This window comes from Aethalodelphis obliquidens, unplaced genomic scaffold (assembly GCF_003676395.1).
Source record: "Aethalodelphis obliquidens isolate GAN/ISIS:26980383/991018 unplaced genomic scaffold, ASM367639v1 scaffold12, whole genome shotgun sequence".
Taxonomy (NCBI): Eukaryota; Metazoa; Chordata; class Mammalia; order Artiodactyla; family Delphinidae; genus Aethalodelphis; species Aethalodelphis obliquidens.
This window is the reverse complement of record NW_020837956.1, coordinates 11,288,422-11,306,138: the sequence shown is the minus strand read 5'-3', so window position 1 is coordinate 11,306,138 and position 17,717 is coordinate 11,288,422. Positions and strand designations below refer to the sequence as shown.

General features: G+C 40.5%; 1 protein-coding gene across 8 annotated transcripts in view; it reads right to left on the bottom strand.

Annotated features, from left to right (window-relative positions):
• The window catches only part of SLC8A1 (solute carrier family 8 member A1), a 346,328-nt gene that overhangs the window by 310,018 nt on the left and 18,593 nt on the right, over window positions 1–17,717 (bottom strand). For 6 of the 8 annotated variants that reach the window (XM_027113301.1, XM_027113299.1, XM_027113302.1 and 3 more), the window contains exon 2: window positions 14,254–16,085. In XM_027113301.1, the coding sequence (XP_026969102.1) occupies window positions 14,254–16,052 (1,799 nt within the window). In that variant the 5' untranslated portion in view covers window positions 16,053–16,085. Of the gene's footprint in view, window positions 1–14,253; window positions 16,089–17,717 lie in introns of all 8 variants that reach the window. The other 2 variants (XM_027113298.1, XM_027113300.1) reach the window with 1 other exon arrangement.

The window sequence follows — 17,717 nt, the reverse complement described above, 5'->3', positions numbered from 1 at the left end:
TCCCGACGCGCAGGCTCAGCGGCCATGGCTCACGGGCCTACCCGCTCTGCGGCATGTGGGATCTTCCCGGAACGGGGCACGAACCCGTGTCCCCTGCATCGGCAGGCGGACTCTCAACCACTGCGCCACCTGGGAAGCCCCATAAATCAGCATTTTAAACTGTCTTAGACTATTGATATTTGACAACTTCTTAAAATAATGCAAAGAAGATCCTCCCTGTTCTGCATCTTGTCACTAACTTCAGTGCAACAGACTTTAACAGGAGAAAGAAGAATAGGAACTTTGGGAGGACTCGCCAAAGAGACATCACTGGGGATTGGGAGCTAAACTAAGAAAAGCATAATCAAGTTTTATTTCTTAATATTCAGTCTAATACAAAGTCTAATTGGCTTTAAAGCAAACGTTAGGATTAGTTCTGCCAAAAATTTAAAGGTAAAAGTTTTAAAAAACGTGTTTAGAGCAATGTATTTAAAACAAAAATAGTGAAAAAGCCATCCTTAAGGTGCTTTTATTTCCTTCCTGACACAGATTTAAATACTGTGTTGATATTGAGTTGAATTAGAATGTGCATTTGAATTTAGAGTAATATGTTTGCTCACTGAATTTATCATGTCAATAAATTCTTCTTGTATGAAGATTTAGTACATATATTACAATAAATTCTTCTTGCATATATTGGATGCCCCCACCTGTCTAACACGTATACAAATTTAGACAAATCATGCTTATTTAGGGATTATTTTCCATCATGGAATCAGTCAGTATGCTGTGAATATCGTGTATGGTCGTAATTGTGAAAAAACTGATGATCATTTTCAGATAGTTCAGATGAGGTTTCACCATACTTTTCACAATTACCAAGAGGATTCAACTCTTTGTAACAAATATGTTTGGGGATTATTATTTTAAAAAGAAGAAGAAAAAGACAGGAGAGAAGAAAAATTAATCTTGTACAACTGCAGACCAAGCGTTACTGAACTCCCAAGGCACTTTGTCTCTATCATCATGATTATATCACTATGTTAGAATTATTGTGTTATAATTGTTCTTTTTTCTATTAAAATGTAAGCTTGGAAAAAAGGGACTCTCAATCGTCTTCAAGTCTCTAGATTAAGCACAAAAGCCACAGTTAAGAAGTTAATACATTTCTGCTGAATTAACTGGTCGATTAACACACGGATGGATGCAAGAAACAGAATTGGTAAGGAATAAAGATAAGTTTAGACAATGTGGACAATGTGCCAGGCATGATGAAGATCCATGGATAAGTTGCTAATGTAACCAGTTTCTTGTAAGGCAGCATTATTAACATCGACGTAAAAGGAATCACCCAAGTCCAAGGGCCTGTGTATTTTGGGGTAAGACTAAGAATACTATCCTGGCATTGTCACGTGAGGAATTTCATTTCACAGCAATCATAACAGAAGTGGACATTCCACTACTTCAATACAGCATATTATTACTCTTATTATTCCAATCATAATCCGCCACCCACCTCTAACTCCTAGTAACTCGACTGATCTCACAAAAACTTCTCGGGCATATTTATATCATCATCCTAGATACTCCTGAGGCAAGGAGATGCAGAGTACGAAGAATCAAAATGCAACACTTTTCCCCTCCTTGGCCAAACAATTTAATCAAAGTGGAATCTTGCTAAAATACTCTTCAAAAGGATAATAAAAGAAATAATTGGGCTTCCCTGGTGCCGCAGTGGTTGAGAGTCCGCCTACTGATGCAGGGGACACGGGTTCGTGCCCCGGTCTGGGAAGATCCCACATGCCGCAGAGCGGCTGGGCCCATGAGCCATGGCTGCTGAGCCTGTGCGTCCGGAGCCTGTGCTCCGCAACGGGAGAGGCCACAACAGTAAGAGGCCCGTGTACCGCAAAAAAAAAAAAAAAAGAAAGAAAGAAAGAATTGCCATGAAAACTTAGTGGGAATGAGAGTGGGTACCCAGCTAGGCAGCTTCTCCAGAGTTTGACTTGATAGCATATGAAAGAGATGTAGGGTAAGTACTAGACCCAACAACCAACCACTTGGTGTAAGGTCAGGAACGCCAAATGAGGTGTCAATATGCTACTTGGTTCCCTGTTTGGGCTCTGCTATTTATTACAATTCTTCTCACTCTGTGAACTTACATTTTCTCACGTGTAAACGTTTTGTTGCTTCCCCCTTTCTTTCTGCTATCTTTTCAAAATGATTTGTTGAGCTCCTACTATGTATCCATCACTGTGGAGCTCTCTCTGCCCTAAAATAAATGCACTAATGCCTCAAAGGATTGCTGTGAAGATGAAATAGACACACAGGAACCGTGTAAATAACATAGTGTTATGTAAAAGGAAAAAGTCTGATCTCTGACCCCTCCTGTGTTCTCTACTAGCCCTAGTTCTCTGGTCTCCATATTTTATCTTGCTTCCCCTCCCACCCTCCACCAAAATTATGATTTCACTGACAGGGTATATTCTGGGCTGCATCTTATACTTTTGATCATTTTCTGTAGCTATCATTTTTACTAGGCTTGTAGAGACAACTAACTGCCTTGAGTTCCCCTCCCCTAAGCACAAGCACATGTGCACACACACAAGGTACACACACATGCACCACACACACAGTCCCAAAACTCCGCAGTGTGTGCATCTTAAGAAAAGAAAGAGAAGAAATCCCTCTGCCTAATTCCCAGCAAGCCTATCTTAGAATTCCATAAATAACCAGCTGGAAAGTAACTGAAGGCTACAAGGATAGCACCTAACATTTACTGAGACCTTACTATACTGCAGGTACGGGCTAGCTGGATTTAATCCTTTGAAATAGGTTCTATTATCCTCACTCTATAGATGATGAAACTGAAACACAGAGAGGTTGAAAATTTATGAATCTATGCAGTTGATGAGTGACAGAGCAAGGATTTAAGCCCCGGCTAGTGTGGCCCACAATCACTGCTCTCAATCATTATACTACCGCAGATGATGGTTCTGGGTAGCTACGACAACGGTCACAAAGACCATCGACTAAGGAAAGTGCTAAGACCTTCACTTCTGAACACTGTCATTTTGTGTCCATAATGAATACCTTCCATTCACTCTCATTCCGTGTGCAAGTTAGGGAAGCAACAAATTTTAAATGAACATAGCTGAGTTAGGCACACTGACAGCCTAACTGTAAAAAAGGAAATATATATATATGTGTGTGTGTGTGTGTGTATATATATATATATATATATATATATATATATATATATTACAAGGACTCAAAACTCAGTAGACTTAAAGACTGGAAAACTTTACTGTAAGACCAAAGACCCAGATCCACCTCAAAATATCCCAAGGATTTCCTACGTGAGAACTGATGATTAAATTAACAACCAAATAAAAACACATCCGTTTAAGAGAATATAGTTCACAATGGCTATGGAAGTCATGGACTATTAGGAAAGATGTTCCTTTCCTAAAAGAATTCAAACTATACAATATGCTTCAGTTATTCAAACAACTAATTTGTGCAGGATATTTTAACCCTAGATATTGTCAGGTAAATGAAGACTTAATATTATTATTTTATTATATCTACTTTTATATTTATACTTGTGTTTGTATTTATTATATTAGTATTATATTAACACTCTTAATAGTCTACCATCCTATTAGACTTTGTGTAGGTCAGATGAATGACTTCCTATAACACATCGACTTAAACCATGCCAGAACTCACCCATATAGAGTTCTTTTTCCTTATGAACAACTCAAAAAGGACCCCTGCAGTTTACTTTCTTGCCCTGGTCATCTGTCCATCCTCCTTCAACGCCGTGTCCAGATACTCTGCGATGCTGAGCTACCTGAGTCTGGGACCCTGAAGGCATTAAGCCCCAGCTGATTGAATTCCTGGCTAGGTGGCTTCAATGTCTGTATTAGCCTTGTTGTTTATGCTCAATAAATTCATACCATTTAGAGGAAAGACTCAGACATGAGTAACATCCGCTTCCCCTCGTAATGCACAGGATTAGGAAACAAAGTTGAAGACAGGCAGCTGCTCAGGTTCAAAGCCAATGTTGCTACCTTTCCCTACTTCACATCCCTCTGAGTTCACGATGGCTATGAACAATGAACCAGAATTGAATTGTTCCCAGTCTCTGCTCTTCTGGTCTCTATCTGAGAGGGCAGCCAAATGGTGACAAGAGCCATCTGGGGGAGCGGAACGGAAGGCGCAGTGTGGCTCTCTTCTGGGGAAGAGCAGGCACACGGCGTGGTTGCTTCTGCCCGCAGCCTTGCTGACAGCTCAGCGTCCTTCCTTCTCAGCCTAAAGAGCAGCGGCAAAAGCCCCCTCAAAAGGCACTGTGAGGATGGGGCCAAGGAAGGCAGGATGGCACGGAGAGGCGATGGGCTGTGCTACAGCCACGTTGCTGTAGGACCGGATATCTGTACAGCTACCGCCTCAAGTAGAGCGTGAGGTTCTCCATGGCAGGGGCCGTGTCCTGGTCACCACTCTTGTCCCAGCATCTTACAAGGGACTGGACACAGGAGGGTATTCATAAAGTGGAGTGGGTACCAGCCCTACTGGATCCCACCAGCTTCCTCCGGCTCCTCAAGCATGTGTACATTTGACTCCAAGGACAAAGTGGCTGTCTATTTTTAATAAGGCAGCAGTTTGAGTGAATCCCACGTCTCTTTTCTTCCTCTTAAAATGCCTTTCGTTTGTTTGCTTGAGCAAGAATCTGAACTAATTCCAGGCTTCGCTTCATTTTAGTAACAGCCGAAATCTAATCAGGGCTGTACACTCTCTGCCTCTGTCTCTCTGCCCGCCTTCCTTCTTCCCTCTTCCCTCTTTCTCTGTCCATTCCCACCCTTTTCCTACTCTCCCTGCCTCCACCTCTCTCTCTTTCTCCCTCGCCTCTCTATTCTCTCCCCTTCTCTTCCTACAAATTAAACAGAATAGCTCGTTTTAAACACAGTGTCAAGTTAAGATTGCAACGTTTAACGTGCTAGGATGAAAGCTGTCCTTTGGGAGTTGTCTTTGTTTTATTGTGCCCTAAAAATTAAACTCTATGTTAATAGGACTTAATCTTGCTTTCCCACCCTTATCTTGGTAAATAATAAATGTGTGTGTGTGAGAGAGGAAAGTTCTCTTTTGAAAGGGAAAAGTTGGGGGCTTCTTAATGTTAAATGTTACAATTAGTTATATTTATAAACATATCGGCAGTGAATTTACTCCAAACAGACCAGTAATTCTCCTGCAAAAGTTTAAAAAATAAAATAAAACTTTACTTGAAAGCAAATGAGTTACAGACACACCTGAATACTGAGTTTGTATAAAGTGTATACAGGTTGTCTTTGGACAGTCATCTGACTCTAGTTCGAAGTGGTTTTGTTGCTGTTCTTGTGCCATAGAAAGAATGTAGGTCAAAAGCAAGAGTGACTTGGGATTGGACTTTTGAAAAAGCTGCTGAAAATTCCATTTGCTGTGGGTAGGTCTGTATCCTTTGAACTGCCATGTGGGTCCCTTCCTCTAGGAAAACCTCCTAACCAAGAATTCTTACTGTTAATGACCTCCAGGGTCAGAGATTATAACTTCTTAAACTTAGTGGCAGTGCTGACGCAAGGTAACAAGCATCCTCTGGTAGATGGGTCATCACTACTTTACACTGTCTTGTAATATACAAAAAGGAAAGACCAAGAAACTACTATTTTAAAAAAGGAGAAAAGCTGCATTCACTGTTCGGCCATATGAAGAAGTTAAACGTTACAGAGCCAGTGCAGGCGATGACAGAACGCTATTAATAGAGTTTCTTTACTCTTTAGGAAAAGAGGAAATAAATACTCTGAGAGAGAAGAGAATAGACAATAATTTGGGCAGGTCAGGTACATGGAGGGATTTAGAGTTTTTCTTGCTTCTCAAACGCAGTTCATCATGGCTCTTCTAGGTTGATGGAGTGTCAGGGGCAATGCTGTTCAAGAACTCCAGAAAAGATACATGACTGTTCTAGTTTCTCATCTTCGGAACTGCACGACCACATGTAGTCAGGGTCACAGCACCATGACCTGCTTGCTCGTCCCCATCTCACCTATGAAAGCCATTTGAGGGGAGAGGAGAACAGCCCAGAGGAGGCAACGTAGCCTTTACAGTCAGGCAGTCCTACTGCTAAATTCTAGATCTTCCCCTATTAGCTGTGTGACCCAAAGAAAGTTAGTTACTCTCTAAGCCTCAATTTCTTCATCTGCAAAATAGCACCTAACTAACACAGTTGTGAGGATTAAATCAAATGAATATTGTAAGGAAAACAGCATGAAACCTGGCTTTCAATACGTCTTAGTACCATCTCCGCCACCACTGTCGCTTCGCAAATTACCATCACATCCAAAACCACCACCTCCAACACCACCATTATCACCACCACGACCATCATCACCACCTGCACCACTACCACCACCATATCCAAAACCACAACCTCTAATACCACCACCACCACAACCACCAGTATCATTATCATCACCACTATCACCTTCACCACCATCCCCACCACTACCACCATCATCGCCACCTACACCATTACCACCACCATCACCACCACCATATCCAAAACCACAACCTCCAATACCACCACCACCACGACCACCAGTATCATTATCATCACCACCACCACCATCACCTACATACACCACTACCACCACCATCACCACCAGCTCCAGTATCACTGCCATTATCACCACTACCACCAGCACCACAATTACCAATACCATTACCACCTTTACCACCATCGTCCTCATTTTACAGGTGAGGAAACTGACTCAGAGCTCAAGTAATTTGCTGAAAGTTACAAAGCTAGTAGGGGACAAAGGTAGATCTCCAATCCTGGGTATGGAAGCCAAGTTGAGAGCTCCTCCTAAGTCCACCTTTTATCTCAGAAAGCCTAACATGGAAAAGCCAGGTGGTCTTGGTTTCAAGGGTCACCCCAGGGCTTCAAGGGTACCCAGCACGCAGGATCTCTCTTACCTAAGCTTTAAAAATTGTATCTAGAAATAAAATATTCCAGGTTTGTCATTAATATCTGAGTTACCAGACACAGTGAAACTTCCCTGATTTCTGCTTCTGGTGGTTTTTGTCCCTTGCCTGCATATCTTCAACTGTCACAGAGAACACAATGCCTATTCCCCTATCTGACCCTATAGAGACACTGTAAGAGGGAAAGAAAATGTCATGGAGAGCACTGGGTCCTGGGGAGAAAGGCAGGAAATGAAAAGGCATTGTTCATTTCGCCTGGCTTTACAACAAGCCTGCTGTATAGGCCTGTAAAAAGAATGAGCTCTGGAAGGCTCAACCTTTGGCAAACAGATCTGGTATTACGTAGGCAGTCTGTCAAGCCAGGAGAGGAAGCAAAGGAGGAGATTTCCTTTAATTCTGCCCATATTGTTTACTGCTTGTTTTCCCTTCCAGGACTTTCTGGACTTCCCCACTCCCAGGACAGAAAGCGCAAGGCATTGTGGGAAGCCGGCAGCAAAACCCCACTAGCTGCTGGTTGGTTCCATTGACACCTTCCACAGGACTCCCCTCAGCTCGCTCACCCAAGCCAGTGATAAAGATCTCTAGTGCCACGGACCCACCTTGCATTTGGCTGTCCTTTCCTTCTTTCCTGCCACCTGGCCCAGAGCCACTTCTATTCTACTGTTGCAAGGATAACCCTTAAGAGTTGCATGGCATTTACAATGTAACAGGGGCCTAACAGCTTTCCTATCCCAAAGACTGAATCTCCAGTGAGCAGATTTCAGTAACCATGCCAGAACATGACCAAGATACCTTATAGGAAAACCTCTATGGTTCTCAAGCTATTGTAACCCATTGGCAATTTTCTACACCTCAGCTAACAAGGACAGAACAGCTAACAACAAATAAAACCCCAGTACAGGTGTTATACCCTCAAGGTGGCTCCATTCAAAAGAATTAAGCACGTTTAAATCTCCTTCCATGGGTTACCAGTGACCTCAGGAAGGAAAACCAAAGAAAATCTTTTCCCACTTCACAATTTGATGTGACATCTGCCTGGGTTCTACCAAGATGATGGTTGTACACTGGTATCACCGAGAAGATGGAGGGAATGGGGAGGCAGAGTGGGTTAAGGGCTACTCCAGTTGTTATAGGATTAAAGGAAGTCAAAAGCATTTCTAGAGACCAAGGACTAATTCACTAAGTGCAAAAGAAAATACTGGCAACATTTTACTAGAAATCTTGTGAAGTTCGCTTAGAAACTCTAAGACGCAATGAGATACAGAGGGGCGAGCACATACGCTTTTTTTTTTTAAGTAGAACAGGTATTTTTTCATTTAACAATTTTTAATTTTTACGTTACTGTAGTAAAAAACATTTGACGAGATCCACCTTCTTAACCGATTTTTAAGAGTACAGCACAATATTGTTAACTACAGGTACAATGCTGTACGGCAGACTTCTAGAACGTACTCGTTTTGCATTACTGAAACTTTATACCCGTTGGTTAACAACTCCCCGTTTTCCCTTCCCTTTCCGCCGGCAACCACAATTCTGCTCTTTGCTTCTCTGAGTGATATCTCCTATCTATTTTAGATATCTCATATAAGTAGAATCATGCAGTACTGGTCTTCTGTGATTGGCTTAAAGGGATATATACTCAGATTAAGTTAAATGCCCTCATAATGACTTAAAATCCCATTAAATGAAATAATGCCATTTGCAGCAACATGGATGGACCTAGAGATTATGATACTAAATGAAGTAAGTCAGAGAAAGACAATTACCATATAATATCACTTACATGTGCAATCTAAAATATAACACGAATGAACGTATCTACGAAACTGAAACAGATTCACAGACATAGCGAACAGACTCGTGGTTGCCAAGGGGGAGGGAGTTGTTGGGGAGGGATGGAGGGGGAGTTTGGGGTTAGCAGATGCAAACCAGTATATGCAGAATGGATAAGCAACAAGGTCCTACTGTGTAGCACAGGGAATTATATTCAATATCCTGGAATAAACCATCATGAAAAAGAATATAAACAAGAATGTATATATATATATGCATAACTGAATCACTTTGCTATACAGCAGAAATCAACACAACACTGTAAATCAACTATACTTCAATTAAAAAAATAAAATCCCACTAAAGAAAATGAATGGTCCCTGAGTCTTTCACTAATATTGAGAACCATCTTATTTATTGAAAATGTCCACACACTCAGGTTTACCAAGTTATGATTCCATCTTAAAATGCACATCACATTTTTTTATCCAATTATGCTTCCAGCAAATGCAAATATTTTGCCCTAAATTAAGGCTTCTCCTACCACTTATACCTTATCTTTGTAATGATGTTCGTACTTCACAAAATATGTTATCTCATTAGCTCCCATTTTAGAGTATCTGGAGGATATTTCTTCTGTTTCCTTCATAATGATTAGCCCAGCGCTGAACGCAGATCAGGAGCCTAGCAAGTATGCGCAGATCGATTGTTATATAAATTCTTCTCTAACCCTGAACCAGAGAAACAAAGAGCCCCCTACGTGATAGCCTTGAATGATGACTCAGAAAAGAATCCATACTCTAAACACTTCAGTGTGTCTAAACTATGACATCTCCTCATGTGCTAAGATAAAACTTCTTTACATAACTATATCATAACCCCAGACTCTAATCAGCAGTGGGAAAATGAGGTTACAACAGCAAACACAGCAATCTGATTGACATGGTAAACAACCCTTCTGCACATAATCAATTTAGGCTCCCGCCAGCAGTGAATTAGAACTTGTCATTTTTTTTGGCTCTTACCCTGTCTTATTTTTTATAATAGTTATGCATGCATGAAAACATATACATTTATAAAAACATTTCTTGTAGTTATAGTTTAGATTTTCAGATGATACTACCTGTGGTTCGCTTCTAAGAAGAGAGAAATATTCCAGACTGAAAAGATAACCCACCAAAGCAGAAGTCCATTAAAACCCTAAAATTATTCCACCCAAATTTCTTACATTACACAGGAAAACTTTATGTCAGTGTAAAATATCACGCTTCCGTCACTTTAATAGGCTAAACGTTACAGATAAAATGCTTCTGCCACAAAGTAAATCTGGAATATGTTGGATTCTAGGTAATATGTGCTAACAGTCTTTCTTGTCTAATACTACATTCTCTAGTTTTTTTCATCATTTTGGATTCCCCCAAACACACATTATTATTCTTGCTCTGATCATTTCAAATTTTCGTAATATTTTTTTCATTTTTTTAATAGCTGATTGCCTTCTCGTATTACATATTTGTTCTACTCTCAGAATTGAATTGCTATCTCATATAGCTAGGTCTTTACTCCTTGGGATTCCATAGAGCAAGAAAAGAATACTAGTAATATAAATAGCAAAACCAAAGTACTTATTTTCCGTGGAATATAATAATAATGATTCCATAAAACCTATATATTATTAAAAATTTCTTTTCTATGTATTTTTCCAAAAAAGTGATGCCAATATTTTGCATCCAAAAGCTATATTTGTTGAGATGTCTTGCATATCGTATGTGCTAGAGTTAATGAAGTTACAATCAAACTTGAAAATGTAATAGTCTTTAAAGCTAAATTAATTCTGGACAGATCCATTGCTTAACAAATTATGGCTAGAAACTCCCAGTAAAATGATTTGCTAAGCAAGATGTTATGTAAATTTTCCAACCTACATTCTTTGTTTTCCAACTTTGAATTTTAAATGTATAACAGTAAATGCTCATGATCTTTTGCCTAATCTTCCCCAAATGACATGATTGCTGGGCTATAACTAAGTAATTAAATTTGATTTGTATCTACTCTAGTTAATTAAACTTAACATTTTCCAGAACAGTCAAGCTAACACGTTAGACCCTGAAAAACCAAACAACATTTTGTAATAATTATTACCACTAAACTAGCATCATTAAAGAACAAACATCAGTAGCACTTCAAATCTGTGGATGTCACCTACCAAATCACAAATCAAATTAGCAATATTCTTCATTTATTTTTTATTAGCTGTTAACATTAGACAGAATTCCCTGTTGAAAGTCAAGATCAGCTGGCATGGGTTTAGTATTTGTCACTGATTGAGTTTATACAAAAGCATGGGCTAACTGTTAATTATATCTATGTAATGAGTTTTTGCATTGTAATTTTCAAATGTTTTGCCGAGAATACATTTTATTAGAGACTACAAACACCACTTACCACTTACAGGTATTTTCCTCAAATATGGATTTTGATCTTAAAAGAGGTCATGTTGAAATAATTCAACTCATTTACATAAAAATATGAATGAATAGGTACAGACATGTTTATTTTCTAAACTTAAGAGACTTCTTCTACACTAAATATGAGGCAAAGATTAGGAATCTGTCTTGTTCTTAAAACCTATGAATCAGTAAACCTGATTGCCTCTTGATCTCCATCCCTGATCAGACTGGACCCTATTTCTACCTTGGTGAATGGCTTCTTAAACTTAGATATACTTTAAATCCAGGCTTTTCCAGGAATCTCTTTATGATGCTCTGGAAAGAATCATAAATTCTGGGTTCATGCACATCATTAAACAAACAAAAAAAATTTTTTTAAGTATCTAATGAAGCTCAGTGGCGTCAATAGTCCCATCTATGTATTTTAGGTTTTTGAGAAAGTCATCTCTCAAGAGTAACGAATTGGATGAACTATAAATTCATTTTTAAAGATAAATCGAGTTGTGTCTACATAGTTCAACTAGGCTGCATGATGACAAACTCTCTTTCACTTGGATCTGACTGTGTGGACCTGGCATTGGAAACTACCAGAGGAAAAATGATCCATAACAAGAAAGAGTAAGGGATCTTGATAATATTATGTTTTTCTAAAAGCATTCTGTCTGAATTCTTGGTGCCTAGCCTAAGGCTAAGTCCCAGGCACTGCAATAAATTTATTCAAGCAATAGACTGATTAACCATCTACAAACCTCGTCAGTAGTAAAACTCTACAACATTAAGATAAAAACGCCTTAAAATTAAAATTCTAGAAAGAAGAGAAAAATGTAGGGCTGTAATTTCATTTCACTTATAAATAAAATGTTTTGCCGTTGGTAAAATTTCATATTTCAACTTAGCAAATAAAATATAGGAAGAATTTTATAAAACTAGGAAATGGTCATTGATCTAGAATATGCCTAGAACACACATACAGAGAGGCTGATAATTCCACCAGTTCTTACCGGCTTTCACAAGGTATCTAAAATTCTAAAGCTGAAATTTGGCAATATTCCTTCCTTAGCAAGAATGAAATCAATTTAACGGCACAGGCTGAATGTTTGAAATGGAGCTTGACAGAATAAATTATACCATCAAATCACTGTCTCTTTTTTTCCCTTCTTCATCTTCTACTACACTGTGCCCAAAAGAAAGTTATTTATTTATGCTTTGGTAGAAGTCCTGGGTGGGAAAGTCTGCCTCTCGAACAAGTAGAGAGCCAGTATTCTCAGGAGAAAGCAAGATCACATTTTCTTGAGCAAACACCCTAAGTAAAATGAGTAAATAAAACAGTAATTTGGTCGTATTTAAGAGCTACCCTTGTGAGTTCATTTAACAACATGCAGTATTCCTTTAACAACATTCAATATCACTTGTAATCCATGTAAAACTGTATCAAATACAAGAGGGTTCAATAATTGAAATGATTATAAAATGGAATGAGCAAGAATTCCTAGCAAAGAAATAAAGTTTATGTGCTAATGTGGGCAGGATCACATTCAACACGGGCCTTTGGGAAAATCCTTCCTTGGGTGTGCAGTATATTCATTTGCTATTATATTACTATCTTTCAGTAAAATATTTGTCCCGACAAAACACATCTCGCTAAGCGGAACATTAACAACGTAAGAACCAATGTAAAATAGATATTCAACAAAAGCTCTCCCCACATACACATCCGAAGATGGCTATTATCTCTCTTTGCTTGATTTCATTGTGATATCACACTAACTGTCCATCTCTGTACAACAACGTCAAAGAGGTGATGGATACTGGAAGGCTCTTTCAGAAAAATCTGTTTCCTCTGCCCATCCGGCTCCCTTGGTTTTTGTTTTCCCTTCACTTCTTGTAGAAGAAACTTCATCTTGGAGAGAATGCACCCCATTTGATATATCACATGCCATTTACACAAGAGTTAACTATTTTGAGAACAAACTATATTTTATATTGTTTCTCCTGAAACTCCTAAGTTGCCAATGATTCCACCAACATAATTATCCACTGGAATGTCCTATTTTTGCACTGCAGATATTATAAATAGTTTCCTTTCGTCCTTCCAGTCTGGATACTGCTCATCGAGTCACATTTTCTGGTTTGCTTTTGGTAAGGGCAATGCCCCTGGCCCTCGGCAAGGAAGGAGGAAAAGCTCTCTAAACGGCAGCTGTCTTTCGAATAATTATCGCACAACCCGCCATTCTGTGTTACAGTGTTGGCAGATGTCACTGTAAAGTGCCAGTAGGGAAAGCAAATTGTTCCCCACTTTTTTTTCTCTGACCTGCTCCCTGTCAACTCGGATGCTTGGACAGAATCCTACTTCTCTCCCCATCCTTATACCAGCAGGGTAAAAGGGTTTGTTTAATCATGTAAAGTAAAATCAGACTGGAACTAAATAAGAGCTAAATGACTTTCCCCACTGGCATAAAACTGAAAAGGCAGGATTGGTCATTAAGTCATAATTAAGCATTAGCAGTTAAGCAGAAACATTATATAATCACAAAAACAGTGTCAGATAAAAGCAGCAGAAATCATTTCAGCCAGCCCTGGTAGCCAGGCAATTCTTTTCAAGGATGTTTCTTTTTTGGGCTCTCCCCATTTGTACACAGTAATGAAGTTAGGACATAATGGGAGGTTTTCAATGTTCCCTTTCTGTGTGTATATTACGTGATCAAGATAGAATACAAATTTTTCAACCCATCGTAAATGCTTGGATAAATTCTGTCAGAAGACTCATTCTATAAATCTACTTAAAAACTATAAATGTACTTAAAAACTGTAAAAGTACAAAAGTAAAAATAAAATCAAATTAGGATCTCTGGGTATACAGTATATTGATCAGTGGTATAGGAGCTAGAAGCTAGGATATTTCGATATTTTGAAAGTCGTCTTGTATAGTAACTATTCCATTCTTTCTTTGCCATTTAGTTTTTAAAAAAACAAGCACACATTCGCACATCCACAAACGCAACTCAACCACACACATAGGTATAAAGAAAGAACTTACACAATTTCATCGTTCTGGAACTCGAGCTCTCCGCACGTGTCCTCAAAGTCCTCTCCTCCGCCTCTGGCGGTCCCTTCAATGGTTTTATAGGGGACGATAACATTTCCGCGTGCTCCAGATGTTCTCAATACTTTCACCTCCATGATGCCAATGCTCTCACTCACGTGAGTCACAGGTTCCTCAAAAGTAAAGATGCCTGCGTGGTCGTCGTCAAAAATAGTCACGGTGGCAGTGGAGGGAGATCCCAGGCAAGCGAGTGTAGAGACATGATTGGCTTCCAGGATGCCATCTTCCGAGGCTTCAGAAGATACTTTGACGTTGCTGAGATGCACAAGGAAATTCTCATCTTCCTCAAAGATGTCGTCATCGATGATGCCAACTCTGATTTCCTTCTGGGTCTCACCAGGCTTAAAGACCACAGTTCCTTCGGTAAATTCGTAATCAGACCCAGCATTGGCTGTACCATCCTCTGTTCTGAAGTCGACAAACACAGTGTTGGTCAAATCACCACCTCTGCGGATAATGGTCAGGGCTACCGTACCACAGTTCTCCAGACACTGATATGTTCCTTGTTCAAAGAAGATCTTACTGACGGGGTCATTTTCAGCCACTTCCGTGTTGACCTCGTGCATGCTTACAGCCTTCCTGGCTTGGTCAGCCGCATGCCTCTTTAAAATGTTGCCTGCTCCGGTCATCAGGCGGGTAGCCTGAATTCGGTAAAATGCTCGACTTTTTTGCTGCTGACTTAAGACCTGGTAGTTGGCTAATTCTATCAATTGCTCTATTTCCTTCTCCGGATGCTTCTGCTTGAGTTCCTTCAGAATCCTAGCCATTTCTCGCCTGGCTTCTTCATCATCTTGGTCCCTCTCATCGACTTCCAGAACTAGGGCACCATCTAAGAAACTGTCAACGTGGGAATTGACCACTTTCCCATCCATCTCAATTTCTGTCTTGGAAGATGGCCTGTCTCCTTCATGTTCAATAATCATTCCCCTCTGCTTGCCAGCCCGGTACCTCTTGTAGACATACTTGTAAAACAGAAGCCTCCTATCTGCCACCCAAGCGAACACAACACAGATGGGAAAGAAGAAGAAAGTAAGCAAACCTTCCCAGACCTCCACGACCCCAGGAGAGATGACAGACAAAATGATGTAAAGCCAGGTATAGGCAAAGATGCTCCAGGCTGCTGTCACAAAGAACACACGCAAATGCTTAATCTTCCTCGTCTCCCCATCTGGGACGACGTAAACACAAAGTGCAATAATGATGAACATATTGAATGCGGCACTCCCCACAATGGTGCTAGGACCGAGGTCTCCTGCAGTGAAGTTATGGCCACACACCTCAATTACTGACAGGAGAATCTCTGGAGCTGAAGATCCCAGGGCCATCAAGGTCAGGTTGGACACCGTCTCATTCCAGATCCTCACAGTTGTCTTGGTGGTCTCTCCGTTGGGTTTCTTTATGGTGATTTCTTTTTCTTGAGACGTGATGACTTCTATAGAGGACATGAATCGGTCGGCAATGATAGAGACTCCGAGAAACATGTAGACCATGGCCACAAAATACACAGTCGCTCTAGCAATTTTGTCCCCAAAGGAAGGGTCTTGGGGCTCCCAAATGGGTAAAATCACCCCTTTCTTACAGTAATAGGAGCCAGTACACTCGCCGGTTTCATTGCCTTCTCCTTCCATTTCTGTCTCAGCGCTTATATGATCCACGTGGGAAAACAAGAGAGCCACCATGACTAACACATGAAATCCCATCGAAAAGGTGGGTGAGAGACCGAATCGCAGCATGTTGGACAATGGCAGAGTTCCAACTGTCCCAACCTACTGGGAAAAATAAGATAGCGGGAGGGTGGGGGGAAAAAATCACATCATTAGATCCAGATCCAAAGCATGACTAATTACTTATTTTTATTACTTTTACTAATGATTTGTTTATGTTTGACTATCACGACGTCTACGGAGAATCACGATTCTAAGAAACCATCTGTGATTAAGCAATCCTTGGTAACGTTTACAGCCCAGTCTCTCCACTTGAGGATTTTCTACATGTAATCCCCATTCACTGCGCAATGTACACAGCTGACTTACTGGAATGAAATGTTCAATTATATCCTTGCCTTGTTGAATACACATGCATGCGTGCTAACAGCCAATGAGAAAAAACAAAAAATTTTGACACATTGAATAATTTTCTCCTTGTTGCTAAGGCAGATTTCCTTTTAAACTGTGGTTAGTACAATCACCTTCCAGAAACTGTTTCATCCCCAAGATCACCTCGTTAAGAGTGATGCTATGAAATTTAGACTCTAAAAATCCTACCAACGCAAGGCTTGGTGATGATCTTAAATTCTAGAGCACAACTTTTCACTGCATTTCATGAAATCATGTCCTATGGCTCTTGGCAGCAGAGAAATCTTCAAGCTTGCTTGCAGTCAAAGCTCAATGGCATTTGTACTTGAGAGGAAAAAAAATCTGCTATAAGGCAATATTTCCACACATTAAGTACAGTTTTTAAAAGCACGTTTTAACGAGAGCACGTTTCCTCCTAATTTTCAGCAAGCCCAGGTCTCCTGTAGCATTAGCAGCCGGGCATCTGGTTCCTCAAGCACTGCTCTTCATATCTGTGTACAGATCTCGCTCTAGAATCTGCAGGCTGCCCACACAGGAAGGGGAGATAAGCAGGTCCAGGTCTAGGAGTGTGTAAGTAAGACTCTTGCTTGGCAGGCTGTGAAATCAGCGTTACCAGCCATAAAATGTTCCTTCTCTGTGTCGATGTCAGACTCGCCATGGTCATTCTAAAATACATATTAGTTCTACAGAGGATTCAAGTGACCCAAAAATGCAAGGGCAATAATCCCATCTAAATTAGCTCATGTGACAAAATGACAGTGACCACAACGTATACATGTGATGAAGGGCAGTAAGCAATTAGGGATATGGCAACAGCATCACTGGCGGGGGAATTCAGGTGCATGGTAGCTCCATCCACCACTCTGCCTTGCTTACCAAGCTGTGTGCCTCTCAGTGACCTTGTATCACCTCTGATTCCAGGGCTCTGGTGAAGGTGGTGGGGGCAGGCGCTGAAGCTAAGAAGGGTCTGCTCCAAGTCAGGGTAGGTCTGTTCTGGAAAGCCAGTTATGGTTATGACATCGGATAACACGGGGATAAGAAGGGTCCTGAGACAGAGCTTAGCCCTGTGGTCTGACACAAAGTTAAAAGTGGAGCTGAGTTAGACCCGCTCATAGCCTCAGGCTGTCTGAGAGTCACACCCACATTCACCTAGACTCTCTGGCCTATGTTTGAGGCTGATGGCTTATACTGAAAACTGCACCTGGGCCCAGGAGAACCTCCACCCTGGCCCAGCCCATTCTGGCACACCCTCCGCAAGCCCACCATCACCTAAAGTCCTTGTTTTTAGCTCATCAATGTTGGGGGATAAGTTTTGACCGTTTT